Source organism: Pagrus major, chromosome 10 (genome assembly GCF_040436345.1).
Source record: "Pagrus major chromosome 10, Pma_NU_1.0".
In the NCBI taxonomy this organism is placed as follows: domain Eukaryota; kingdom Metazoa; phylum Chordata; class Actinopteri; order Spariformes; family Sparidae; genus Pagrus; species Pagrus major.
The window spans coordinates 647,692-661,159 of NC_133224.1; the positions used below are offsets into that span (position 1 = coordinate 647,692).

At 48.0% G+C, this 13,468-nt stretch overlaps 1 protein-coding gene across 1 annotated transcript; it reads left to right on the forward strand.

The window, feature by feature from the left end:
* Positions 1-22: 22 nt before the first annotated feature.
* Positions 23-8,192, forward strand: LOC141003987 (uncharacterized). The gene is made up of 4 exons (XM_073475489.1): positions 23-249; positions 924-3,538; positions 3,717-3,848; positions 4,980-8,192. Exons 1-4 carry the CDS (start codon positions 154-156, stop codon positions 7,306-7,308), a joined length of 5,172 nt encoding a protein of 1,723 aa, XP_073331590.1. The 5' UTR covers positions 23-153; the 3' UTR covers positions 7,309-8,192.
* Positions 8,193-13,468: the final 5,276 nt, after the last annotated feature.

The following is a 13,468-nucleotide window of genomic DNA, read 5'->3' on the forward strand; positions in this document are numbered from 1 at the left end:
AAGAAGAAGAAGCCATCTTTCTCCTTCCAGCTGTGTGTAGCTACGATCCGGGCGACACCACCCGACACATATGTCTCGGTTTCTAACGGGAGTTTGGGTGTAAACGGACCGGAGCCGCGGAGCCTGGAGGACGGGGACCCTCGCTGACGGCGGATGCCGCTCACGGTGCGGAATTCTGCCCGGAGGAGGAGAAAACACCCGGATGAGAAGCCGCCGGAGCGACGCGGGGAGTCTACCGCTACTGCTCAGGCACGGGGAGCTAAACGTGTTAGCATGCTAAGAAGCGAGAATAGATGACAGAAAGCTTTCAGTGTGAAACGTTTCTCATCGAGCTGCGGTGTGAGCTGTACTGGTGTTTGTCGGTGTGTGAAATTATTGGATAAATATATCGATTATCGTGTTTGAATCGAGCAGAGAAGACGACGCTACATGCTGCTACTGCTCCCTCTCTGTTATTCAGGGTTAGCATGCTAGTAGCAGTTAGCCACGACAGAATTGTAGAGTCGTTCACTGCAGGTTTCTGTTTCAATCGTGAAGAGTCAAAGACAAACTGAGGAAGACTGGAGTCAAAGTGTGAAACAGACCAGAGAGGCAGCTGTGGATCTGGAGACAGCACGTTAGCTTAGCTCTCTGCTAGCTTGTTTGGTCAATGAAATGCGGTCAAAAGAGCAACAGACCTGTTGTACAGTCATCACAGGTCTGTCTCACACAGTGTTGTGTTGTTAATATAACAAGTAGTTCACATTTAAAGGTTTTAAAGTCTCATTAACATTCCTGAGACACAGTGAGGAAGTACAGTGTTGTCAGGTTTCACACCATGAAGTGAAAGTTAGTCTAAAGCTGTAACACGAGGAAGTGCAGTGATTATAAACACTGAAGATCTGTCTGACTCCAGCTTCCTGTCTGTCCCTGTTCATGTTCAGGTGATGGCGCCCACACGGATGAAGCTGCGTGTGCGTCGGCGTGACAATGCGGCCGGAGGTTCAGGTGCTGCAGCAGGAGGCGGTCAGCCAGAGGAAGAGGAGGAGAGGAGCCGAGAGAGCGGCGGTCGCAGCAGCAGGAGGAAGAACACCAACAACACGTCGTCTACAGCTGCTGCCGCCTCCTCTTCATCTCCTCCCTCGTCCTCTGCTGCGGCCTCAGCGCGGGCAGTGATGGCGGCAGAGGATGCGTCACCTGACTCCAAGTGCCCGATCTGCCTAGACCGCTTCAACAACCTGGCGTACCTGGACCGCTGCCTGCACCGCTTCTGCTTCCCCTGCATCCAGGAGTGGTCGCACAACAAGGCCGAGTGTCCGCTCTGCAAGCAGCCCTTCGCCTCCATCCTGCACTCTGTCCGCGCCGAGGACGACTTCAAGGAGTACACGCTGCGGCCGCCGCCCGCCAACAGCAGCGTCGCTGCCACTGTGGCAATGGTGGCGGCGATGGCTTCGGCGGCGAGGAGCAACCACCAGATGAGGCTGATGCTGAGGAGGCACAGAGGAGCAGATGGAGGAGAAACGACCACAAGAAGGCGCAGGAGGGAGAGGGGAGGAAGAGGGAGGGGAGGCAGCAGGGTGGGGGAGAGGGCGGGGGTGTGGGAGTGGTACCTGGACACTCCCCCACTCACTCTCCCTCCTCTTCCTCACCATCCCACCGTCTCTCCGGTCGTTGCAGAGGACAGTGAGGAGGGAGAAGACCTGGAGGAGCAGACGATGAGGGGAGGGGCTGACCTGGCGGAGCGAGGGGTGATATTTGAGGGACTGACGGGGCTCGGGGGGGCGGTGGAACCTGTGGCCCCCACTGACCGGGCCTCACGGCGGCTGATGACTCGTTTGGCGGCGAGGCAGCGGCTGCAGCGAGAAGGAGGAACTGTCCGGCGGCTGAGGGAGAGAGAGACGGTGGCCTTCCGTCGCACCCTCTACCGCAGTGGCATACGTGTCCACGGCGTTGCCGGGGTCGGTAACCAGGGGCAGCAGCAGCGTGACATCACAGCAGAGAGCTTCCGCCGGAACCCTGTCCACCTGAACAGGCTCCGCCCCTGGCTGCAGCGGGAGCTCACAGTGCTGTACGGCGCCCACGGCTCGCTGGTCGACATCGTCCAGCGCATCATCATGGCACGGCTCGCCCGCCACGGCCTGGAGGACACGCCCACAATAGAAGAAGAGCTCCGACCCTTCTTATTGGCCCGCACCGACCACTTCCTGCATGAGCTGGTCAGCTATGCCCGCTCACCGCTCAGCCTGGAGAACTACGACCTGCAGGCGGTGTACGAGCCGCCGGCCGCCGCCATGGAGGTGGACGGGACAAGCAGCTCCTCTGACAGCAGCTCCGTCATTGCCATCTCAGAGGGTGATGAGGAGGAGAGGCGGGGGGGAGGAGAGTCGGAGGAGAGGCTGCTGGGGAGGGCGGGAGGCACTCATGATGACATCATCCAAACTGGAAGCTCCCTCAGCCTGTCGGCCTGGGATGACGAGACTCCAGGACCCTCCTACTCCACCGCCGAGCCTTCGTGTTCACTCGCCTCGCTATCATTCAGCCCCGCCCCCCAGGAGGCAGCCAATGAGGAGGGAGGAGAGAAGCGTGAGGAGGAGGGGGAGGAGGAGTGTCTGATAGTCGGCTACAAGAAGCCGATAGCGGAGCGAACCCCTGAACTGGTGCAGCTCTCCTCTGACACCGAGGAGGAAGAGGAGAAGAAGAAGAAAAAGGAGGAGGAGGAGGAGGACACGGCTGAGAAGCTTCCTCTCCTCCCCTCCACCATCCCCCCTCTCTCTTACTTACCCATAATCCCTCCCTCCACTTCAGGGGCCTACAGAGACGAACCGGACGATAAGTCGCAGGAGAAAGATGTTGAGGTGGGCGGACATCGCTCACGTGCACGCTCCTGGTCAGGCAGTTCGGGAAGAAGCAGGAACTCTGTGTGCACACTCAGCCCAGCGACGCCCGGACAGAGCGAGCGGCAGCGAGAAAGAGAGAGCTGGAAAGACAGGAAGCAGTCTGCCAGTGAGGTGACGAAGGAGAAGAGGAGGAGGAAGAGGAGCCGGAGAGGACGGGAGAGGAGCGGTGATAGGCTGAGGAAGAGTGGCACCCTGTACAACCCAAACCGCTCCATTTATCCCGCCATGATGCGTCAACGCTCCCATTCCCCCTCGCCATTTCACTCCAGCGTGGAGTCCGGCTCGCCGCTGCCACCCAGCCCACCTGACTCCAGCTGGGAGTACCGCTGTTCCCAGGTCTCCCCCCTCACCTCCTCTGTCTCCTCCCCCTCCCGCTCCTCCTCCTCGTCGCAGCTCTGCTCCTCCCCACAGACGCCGCCGACGCCGTCGCTGTCCCCCAGCGACCGCAGCAGCGCTCACCACGGAGAAAAACCCGGCGGGAAGAGAAAGTACAAGAGCCGCCATCTGGACAACAGTGACAAGGATCCCACGTGGAGGCCGAGCAGCAGCCATCGCAAGGAGAAGAGGAGGGAGCGGAGGGAGAAGGAGAGGAAGAGGAGGCGGAGAGATGAAGGGAGGAGAAGAGACAGGCAGAGGAGGGACACTCAGAGCGGTGGAGACAGGTGAGAGCAGACAAGAGCTTCTCTACACTAAACACAACACAACACTACCAGAGTGCATCACACAGCTGCTTACAAAGAAGTGATCGACCCTGTGGACACTCACTGTGCCGTTTGTTTCTGTGTAACGAAGCTTTAAACTAACAGATGTGCACGTCTTTGTTTTCTGTTTGTCCTCCAGCAGCAGGAGGGGCAGAGAAGACCGGAGTCCCAGTGTGGAGATCATCTACGAGGGCACCATCAACGCCAGCGCAACGCAACCCCCCGCCAGGAAACGGCGCAGGAAACGTCACCGCAGGGCTCAACAGAACAGGTACAGCATGTCACCGTCATACAGCCGGGTGAAAAATAAACCAGGAAACATCTTTAGTTTCCACAGGAGACATTAGATCTGGGTAATTATTGGTACCTTGCACTGTTTACTTCACATACTGACTTGAGGTGAGCAGTGACCTCGCTGATTTGTGGGAAACTGTGGACACAAGAACAATCTGTGCTCTTATCAGCTCTACGTAGGTGCTGAGATGCATTCAAGGCTGTTTGGTCGTCTAGCATTTATTTATAAAAACCTTCCTTTGGAGTTTATATCTTTGTCGTCTCATCCAGAACGACCTGTTGTAACGAGCTCTGACCTTTCAGCTCAAACTGACTGACTCCATTCTCCACTTTTCTATTATAGCACTTTATTAAACAAAGAAAACCTTTTGTTGATTCATCTTTTATTTGTTCACATCTCCACAGGAGGAAATAAGAATTTCCCCCACAGTTAAAACATGTGACATCACTTTAAACTGAAAATGACTGCAGTCAAAACTATTGAACCGTTAGTCGTCACATAATGGAGCCGACCTGCGGTTCAGAGGTCAAGATCTGTGCAGTTGTAAAAAACAGCCAGCAGGGGGCGACCAGCTGCCGTCTGTTACCATGAAGAAGAAGAAAGAAGAGCAACACAAACCATTGAATCAGATTCATGTTGATGAATTTACTAAAGCCTGAATCAGTCTCATCAAAACAATCTGCAGGAGATATTAGTTATTGTTGTTATTGATCATTATGTAACGTTTGGCTTAAGAAGCTTCTTTCCAGAATGAAAGTGGAGATAAATGTTTTTCTACATTTAAATCACAGCACGTGCAACATGAGTTGGAATAAGCTCAGTCGTTTAAAAAGATAAAGTTACAACAAATCGACCTCAGATATGATTTTTTTTACAAAAAAACATTAATTGATGTAAGAGTTTAGTAATAAAGAAATAAAACTACACACTCAATGAAAATCCTGCTATACACTGAAAAAATAGTGTTTGTTAACAAACACTTTTGTAGGCTACAAATCTTCACTGCGACTGATAAAGATGTTTAGTCACACTCACACCTTTTCTCTATAAAGAGTCAAAGTGTTAATATTCCTGTATTACCTCTCACACTGTCTCCGTCTCTCTCAGTTCTCCGGTCATCATCACCCTCGACAGCGACAGCAGCCACGACGACGTCAACAACAAGAACAACCACAGCAGCAGCAGCAGTCCGCTCAGCAGCCAGCAGACGGTCGACTTCTCAGACCTTCCTCCTCTCCCGTTGGTGCATTCGGCCGGCGTTGGCGAAGCCTTGAATGCAGAAATCGGCGAGCTTCCTGTTGACATCCTGGACCGGGAATCTGACGGGTCAGAGACCGAGCCGGTGGGCCAGTCACAGGCTGCAGGTCCCATCGCTATTGACAACAGCGACAACAGCGAGCAGGACGTGGACGTGGAAAATGTTGAAGAGAGCGGTTCAGTGCTGGAGTTGGATGATGATAAAGGACCAATCAGAACAACTGAAGCCACTGCTGTTAATCAGAGAGAAGCAGGGACTGTGGACGGACGCTCTCAGACAACAAGCGAGAACGATTCTGCCTCCACGACAACAAATCTGGTTCCCAAAAGGGACTCTGAGGTCTCTGACAGCCGTCTGCTGGCTTCCATCCTCAATGACCTGAAGGGAATCTCTGCACCTAAATGTGATCTTTCTTTGAACCTTGAGCCCAATTCCTCATCCGACGCCAGAAGAAAGCGTTGTAGGGATCAGTGTGATGTCAGTCAGGCTCCTTTAAACCAGGACGGCTGGTCGGCTGAGACAAAACATCCCAATCCTGATTTACCTGCGAAGCGGCAGTGTAACGACAGCAGAGACCAAAACCAGGGCTTTGACTTGTCGACATTTCAAAACTCCATCCCTCCACGACCTGCTCTCGAGCGATCGAAGGAGTGTAGGGTCAGAGAGGAGGGCAGGGACCTCCCTCCACTCCTGAAACAGGCCAGTCCTGTTCGGTCATACAACAGAAACACGCCGCCGCCATTAAAACACAAGGATGCTGGGAGTCCGCACCTGTTACCCATTTCTCCCATTGATCTGCGCTCACCTCACGGCTCAGACGCCGACCCAGTCTGTGAAAATTCTCATGTTGACCTCAATTCAAATCCCACCATCTCCCCCATTGACTCTCATTTAGGGGCTGAGCTGCCTAAAGATAACCAGGCCATCCCTCCTATTTCAACGCTGAAGAGACATTTCACAAGCTCTTTGGCGTTGAGAGGAGCGCTGGCCTCAACTTCAGCCATTGACTCACAGTCTTCCTGTCATTTAGCACCCATTGACTCCCATCCACCTGCTCCATTTAACGCAGGAGCATTCGGCATCCATTCCATCAGTCACAAACCTCCTGTTGATGCCCATCCTCTTTCTGAAAGTAGTGCTGACTGCTTACCACGTCTGGACTTCAATGCCTTTCATTCTTCAAAGTTACATTCCGGCTTTGAAAGCACAAAGAAAATGTCTTCAGCCATTGACTTGCATCCTGTGAATTCTTTACCGGCCATTGATTTCCATTCAGCCACAACTGGCTGGTCGAAAGACAAGCCAGCTCACACTGACTCTACCTCCAGAGGTTACAGGAATATGACTCCGAGCCCAGATTCCTGTCGGGGAGCACCCGCTGACCTCCATCCTAATAGCAGTGTTTCTGCTGAAGGAACTCCGGCAGGTCGTGATGTTTTCTCAGGAGCCAACTGTAACAACACATCACCCCCTGTTTTTGTTTCTCCCACTGATCCCAGGACTCGGTATACCTCCTCACCCATTGACTCCTACTCTTCTAGTAAAAGAGAGAACTTGTCAGAAAAGCTTTCAGCCCCTAGAAGCCCCAAATGTACCATTGACCACCACTCCTCCAATGCAGCTTCAGAAGGACTGACAGACAACAAAGCCTCGTCTGTAGTCAATCACGAGGAGCGACTGCCTAACGCTCACCTGCCTCCCATTGATTTGCATCATACAAGTCTTGTGCCGCCTGCCAACGATCAATCTTCTCGCTTTGTCAGCACCGTGGAGCACTTGAACCACACAGCCTTACCCTCCTCTACCTTCAAAATATCACATAGAAAGTGCGGTTCGCGGTCCGAGTCTACCGTTGACTCCCACTCAAAACTTCTCCGACCCGCTGACTCTGATTCAAAAGCTCACAACCACTTTGTGTCCAGCTCCGACCCACAGTTCCCCGTTAACTCCTGTTCAAATCACAATCCCCCCGTTGACTCTGAGCGTGAACCTCAGCCACCCGTTGACTCTCATTCAAAAAACTCTCACAGAGACTTTCATCTCCCGGCAGACAATCACATCACGTCTTCCCTCCAGAACTCAAACTCCTCCATCGACGCCCAATCAGAGTCTCAGTCGGCCATCGACGAACGGTCAACCGGCAGCGTCTGGAACACACACACACGCTCCGCCACGTAGGACGAACACACACACGCCTGACATGAAGAGATTTCAAAGTTTTAAGGACTTAATGGATAAAATATAAAGAAGGAAGTGCTGTTTTTTTTTTACCTCCTGTTATTATTTTTGTTTGTTTATAAGATAAATTGTGTTCATTTTAAAATGTAACCTTTCTGCCCATTTCATCCCTGTGGCCACGTTCATGATGCTGTTTGCTGTGTGTCTGTTTGTAAGAACGTAGTTTAAACTATTATTTTCCAATGTGACTTGTAGTTTGTTTTTCTGGGGCTGTGGATGAAGAGAAACATGGACGGATCAATATATCAGGTCATGAGTACGAATATTTATATTTTTAATTGAACATTTTTTTGTTCGCAACGGAACAATAATGCAAAGTGAAGAGTTAAAATTAGGTTTGAACGAGAGAGTTACATAAAGTGATTATGTTTGGAATTTATTTGGGAATGAAAACACGTTTAATTTTGTTGATATCATGGTAATGATTGTTGATAATGATTATTGATGAGTGATCCCAGCCCCCTCTGGACAAGACACACGGAAGTATTTAAGCCCACAAACTTAAACAGGCCAAAACAAACATTAAAGGACTATTCCAGAGTGAATCTTGTTTCCTCCTGTTTGTCAGTCTAATGTGGAATAAAAATGTGGATGTAGTTTAAGAAATAAAAGTAATATTAGTGTGATATAGATATAAAGTGATCCAGGACGAGGGCAGCTTCTGATACTAGTAACCACAACATCACCAGACTGCCTTAACAAATGTAGTGATTTTAAGAGTTGTTGAGTTAAAACAAACTTTATAACGTAGTGAAACTCTGTCTCTGACAGATTCTGAATCATTGTCTCCTTCTTGTAAATTCAGCATTAAATGAAAACAGTAAGTTGTGTGTTTCCTTGTAGAAAGTGTCAGTTTGTGGCAGCATGGCTGCACCAGCCTGTCTGCTTCTGTGTCTAAAGTGCTAAAGTCTGACCTGCCAACATTTAGCAGCTGTTTGAACACACTGTTTACACTGATTTCACCATTTACACTCCATTTATGAAAGAAGAAACATTTTATTGATCTAAACATGTCACATTTTACAGATACACCAAACAGTAACCAGTACAGGCGACTTCTTTGTCCCCAGACTCCCTTAACAAATGTGTCAGTTTAGTGAGTTGTTGAGTTGGAGACACTTTATAAACTGTGTGAAACTCTGTCTCTGACTGATTCTGACTTATTTGTTCCTTCTTGTAAATTCAGCAAATGTTCTACATGAACTTCTTTCTGTCTTTGAGTAGAAACATGTGTTTTGGTAAACTTACCAAAGCCATACTGATCTTTTCCATCGAGACTCTATAACTAGTGGCTTTATTAATGGCTAGTTTTAATATTTAATTTCAAGTCTTTGGGTTTGTGTTGCAGTTTGTTTTTCTCACCACCAGATGGAGACTCCACTTCTGCTTTTCTCTTCCTCTCTTCCTCACTCTTCCCTGGTTTCCCTTCTTCTCTCTTTTCTTCCACTCCATGTCCTTCACTTTCTCCTCTCGTTCCTCGCAGCGTCCTTTTCCTCCTCCTCTCCGCCCTCAGAGGAAGAACACTAAGAGGGATAATGAGCCTCGAGGGAGACGCAGAGACAGAGCGGCTCTCCCACACTAATTAAGACTATCAGGGTTCGATTAAACGGCTGTTAAACACACACTGTGGTGGATCAATGCCAAGTCCTGACTCTGGTCAGAGAGTAAAAACAGGACGAAGGAGGAGGTCGGGAACGGGGATGGGTACAAGAACGATGGAGGAAAACGTGAGAAATGCAATAGAAAATAAAACTGAAGCCTCCATCCTTTCAATCCACAACTAAACTGAAAAGATAAAATGAACACAGACAAGTCATCATGTCTCAAGTCTTTACCTTCCAAGTCAAGTAGCAAGTCATTTAAACAGCGACTCAAGTCGACATCAGGATTCATCGTCTTGGAGCGTCGACCCAGAACAAACTGACGTTCTGGTCATTCATTCATCACACGACAACTTCTGTCACTTCTCCTGAGAACAAACAAAAACATAAAAATGGTGCAGACACAGACAAACACAGAGTTAAATGATTGAATGAGTTTGGGCCGACGTATGAGACACTGCTGTTGATATGTTGGCCGATATAAACACAATGAGGTGGACTCTGTTTACGTCATTGATGCTTGATGCCCACAGTGTTTCTCTAATGTCGAACTGTTGATATGAAGATGTCGACCACGTTTTCTTCACCATGTTGTTGCTGCTGTTTACGTTCAACCCAATGCAAATCAAAAAAATGTACATATGTATATAAATGACTGTATATGTGTCCTATGTTTGTGTAGTGTGTAGCAGCAATACATATTTTTGTATTGTCCAAAATGACATCAGTCTAATAAATTAATAACTGTTTATTTTGTTTCATGATTTCCCAAAATGTTTCCAGAAGAAAAAAAAAAGCTCCATTTACCTCCAATTAAATATTAAATAACTATGAATTTATTATTGGAACTTAATTCTTCATTCAGTAATAAAAACCTATTAATTTATACAATGTTATTTCTGTCTTGGTCTCTAACTCGTCTTTTTTTTTTAATATCCCATTTTTGTTCTCTGACTGAAAGTGTTTATTTTCCTAATAATACTAATTATAATCTGAATTAACATAATTAGTACCAAACTAAATGATTTGATGGTTGTTGTGCAGCTCTGGATCGTTGTCGTGAAGGATCCTGTTGTGTTTGTTTGTTTGTTTAGATGTTGATTTGTGACACGTTGTGATAAACATCAGGCGGTGATGTCACAGCTGTTTGTGTCAAAATTAACGGCTGAATCTCTGCTGAGCCGAGGCCACGCCCACATTCTAGAACACTGGTGGAGGGCCTTTGTTAGCGCTGTTGCCAGGCAACACGGCGCACTGTCGTCAGGGACAACCAGCCTCTCTGTCTTTCTCTCTCTCTGACAGACGCACGCACACACACACACACACACACACACACACACACACACACACACACACACACACACACACACACAGCTTCCATCTTGTGGCAGAGAATTTTCACACAAACACAAAAACATATTGTTCATTTTCATGCCTGCTCCGTCACACACACACACACACACACACACACACACACAGTAATGTATGATGCAATCACTTGACATCCATATTCCTCCCGTGTGTGTGTGTGTGTGTGTGTGTGTGTGTGTGTGTGTGTGTGTGTGTGTCCATCACACACTCGCAGCCCATCTTTGAAATGCTTTATTACAATTCTGCGCATGAGGAGGTCACAGAGACAGAATACATGAGGAGGACAGACACACAAAACAAACGTCCCCTTCCTCTCCAGCCTTCAGTCTGACCCCGCCCGGGGAAAAAGAAGACGTTTGGTTTTAGTTCCCACGAAGAGGCGGGCGGGTGGGGGGGCGTTTTCCTCATGATACCCGAAAATAAGAAAAGACATTAACGTAAAATACATTTCCAACACATCTGTGAGCACAAACGTTAAGACAACCCACGGCAATGATTGTTGAGGCATCTGTCACTGGACCTGCTGGTGGCGCCAGAATGATCATGTCCGAGTTTGTGACACTGGATCCTGTAGATGTGAACTGCTGCTCGACAAAGTCACCACAACCCCCTTCACACCGGACCAAACACCCGCTGACGTTGGGCTTTGTCTTGTGGGGAAAAGGCTTCAATCAACATTCATTCTCTGATAAATCTGCAGTGGTCACGGGCTCCGGTCGGCAGTGATGGAAACGGGTGGATGCTCTGATTTTACCCCATTTTCCGGCGCAGTGCTACAACGGACGGTTGACTTCCGTATCCGGATTTCATTCTTCATCAAACGTGTTGGAAAGACGGAGTCGTAGACGTGGTGCAGTGTCGGTATTAGGAAGTATCGATTTATTGGCCAATAGACACAGATTTTTTGCAATCATCCGTTTAAATGTTTATCAAACACTTGATGATTTGTAACAGAGGCAGGATATTTAACAATAAACTTTATTGACATCAGCGCATCGAAACAGTAAACTTCACTGGCAATGATATAAATCACCCCGAGCATTTGTTCCTGTAATATAATCGCTCTAAAAAAAGGGTTTTGATATCGATGCCGATACTGATTGATCTGTAATAGGCCAATATCAGCTGATTATGACCCTAACTGATAAATGAGACGGGCTCTAGTGTTGAACGTACGCTGAAATGTGCCGTGGTGCGACTGGTGGAACCACGAGCGTCGTCTTGAATGACCACGATCAACTCTGGCAGCCACTCAAGACAATCCTGCAGCTCGCACTGGATCTTACGTAGCTCGAAGTGTCGCATCTGTGTTGCATTTGCGTCTTGTGGACTATGTTTCTGGCCGAACAGCTATCTGTGATTTAAAAGTGTTGAGATTCAAACGATGTTGTGTTGTCCAACGCAGAAAATGTCATCAGCGATAGTACATCCAGTCGTCCATGAGTCTGTCCAGATTACTCAACAATCATCAACTTAATGTTTCAAACCTGCAAACTGACCTGTTGACCAAGTTGTGTATTTATGCCGGACAGATTTTTGTGTTTTCCAGAAATCTAATTTTCGACTAAACGTCTTTTATCTTTAAGTTTCAGAGAACATGTCGGTGCGTTATCTTTGTTAGACCGACAGACGTGTTGGAAATGAACGTGGAATGTTCTGATCTGATCTTTCAGTTCAGTTCGGTTCCTTTGAGTCCTCGGTTCAGCTCAGAGCTTCGCAGAAGATCCAAAGGTTCCCTGTGAGTTCCCACACTGCAGTTAAAGTGCAGGTGGATTCTCCTGTTCGGTTTCCTGTCGGTCACCACGTGGTACAATCTGCACTGATACAAGAACAGAGAAACTGGTTCTGAACTCTCTTTGAGGTCCTCGTGAGGGTTTGACCGATACGTAGATATAAAAATCTGAATGTTTGGGAGTGGAGGTGCCAAATTAGAGCCAATGTTCAAAGTGAAACTCTCTTTTTATCACAAACTGTTCTCCGTGAGGACAGAAATTACAAACCTTCCACTGCCACCTTTTAAGCAAATACAAAAATACAACAAAGTGAGTGTTTCCAGCCTGCTTTAGTTCATATAAAACCCACTGGAAGTATGACTGCGCCCTGAGAACTTTCCAATGAAATAAAAAAAATTCTGATGTCTAACTGCTCCTTTAGATGGAGGAGTGAATGATACAAACATCAAAACACCAGACTCCACGAGAAGCAGATCAGCTGGACCCCCGAGAGAGTTGAGAAGCAGATCGTGTCATTACAGCATGAACACAGCCCAGTAAAAATCAATCAAGGTGCCTTTAAAGTTCTTGAGGAGGAGGTAGACAGAAGAGACAGATAACAGTGATGTGGTAATTGTAGTCCTACTGTGGTGAAGTTGTAGTCCTTGATAACAGTCCTGGATCACTTCCTGCTGAGGTCAGTTTGTACTCCCTCTGTGGTAAAGTCTTTCCTTTGAGGTTAACTTGTCGTCCGATTTTGGTCAAACTGTGAATGTCTCTGTGGTGACAGCAGTGGTCCACTTGAGGCCTGAATCGTCCTGGTTTGGCTACGATGGGGTTTGTGGTTTGCTAGGAGGAGGTGGAGGAAGAGGAGGGAGGAGGAGACAGTTTGATCACATGGTGGAGGTCGTCGGGAAACGACAGATGCTCAGTGACTGTGTTTCTGTCAGACAGGATGGATGGTTGAGCCAGAGGGACTCTTGTGTTTATGACTTGAGAGCATCACATCATCGGGTTAGGGTTAGCAACTCAAGAGAAAAGACAGTTTATCACTATATGCATTAAGTTTGACTCTAATCTCCTTAAACCGCCGGCCTTTTGTCTGCGGAAGTCTACTTTTGCTTCTGTTAAGTGCAGGGTCGAATGAATCTGAACTTTCCAAACATCAACGTCTTAATTAACGTTCATTTGATATTTTAACCAGAGAGTTCGACAAGAAACGCTCGTTAAAGATTAGAAGCTGCTGGCTGATGTTTTGTCTTTGCTCGAGTCAGAGTTGGAGTTTAGTGAATCCATATTTTGTCACTTGACAGTTCTGGTGCTCATAAACACTGTAGAGACCAGCTCTCGTGGCTGCACGGCAACACTTGCACACGATGGACAAAATAATGGACTATAGTGCTTCCAAAGTACAAG

Bases quoted from the DNA above. Each gene is read 5' to 3' on its own strand.
- LOC141003987 (XM_073475489.1), top strand. From the start codon at position 154: ATGCCGCTCACGGTGCGGAATTCTGCCCGGAGGAGGAGAAAACACCCG. The intron at 250-923 runs GCACGGGGAGCT...GTTCATGTTCAG, and splicing joins AGTCTACCGCTACTGCTCAG to GTGATGGCGCCCACACGGAT. The intron at 3,539-3,716 runs GTGAGAGCAGAC...TTTGTCCTCCAG, and splicing joins ACTCAGAGCGGTGGAGACAG to CAGCAGGAGGGGCAGAGAAG.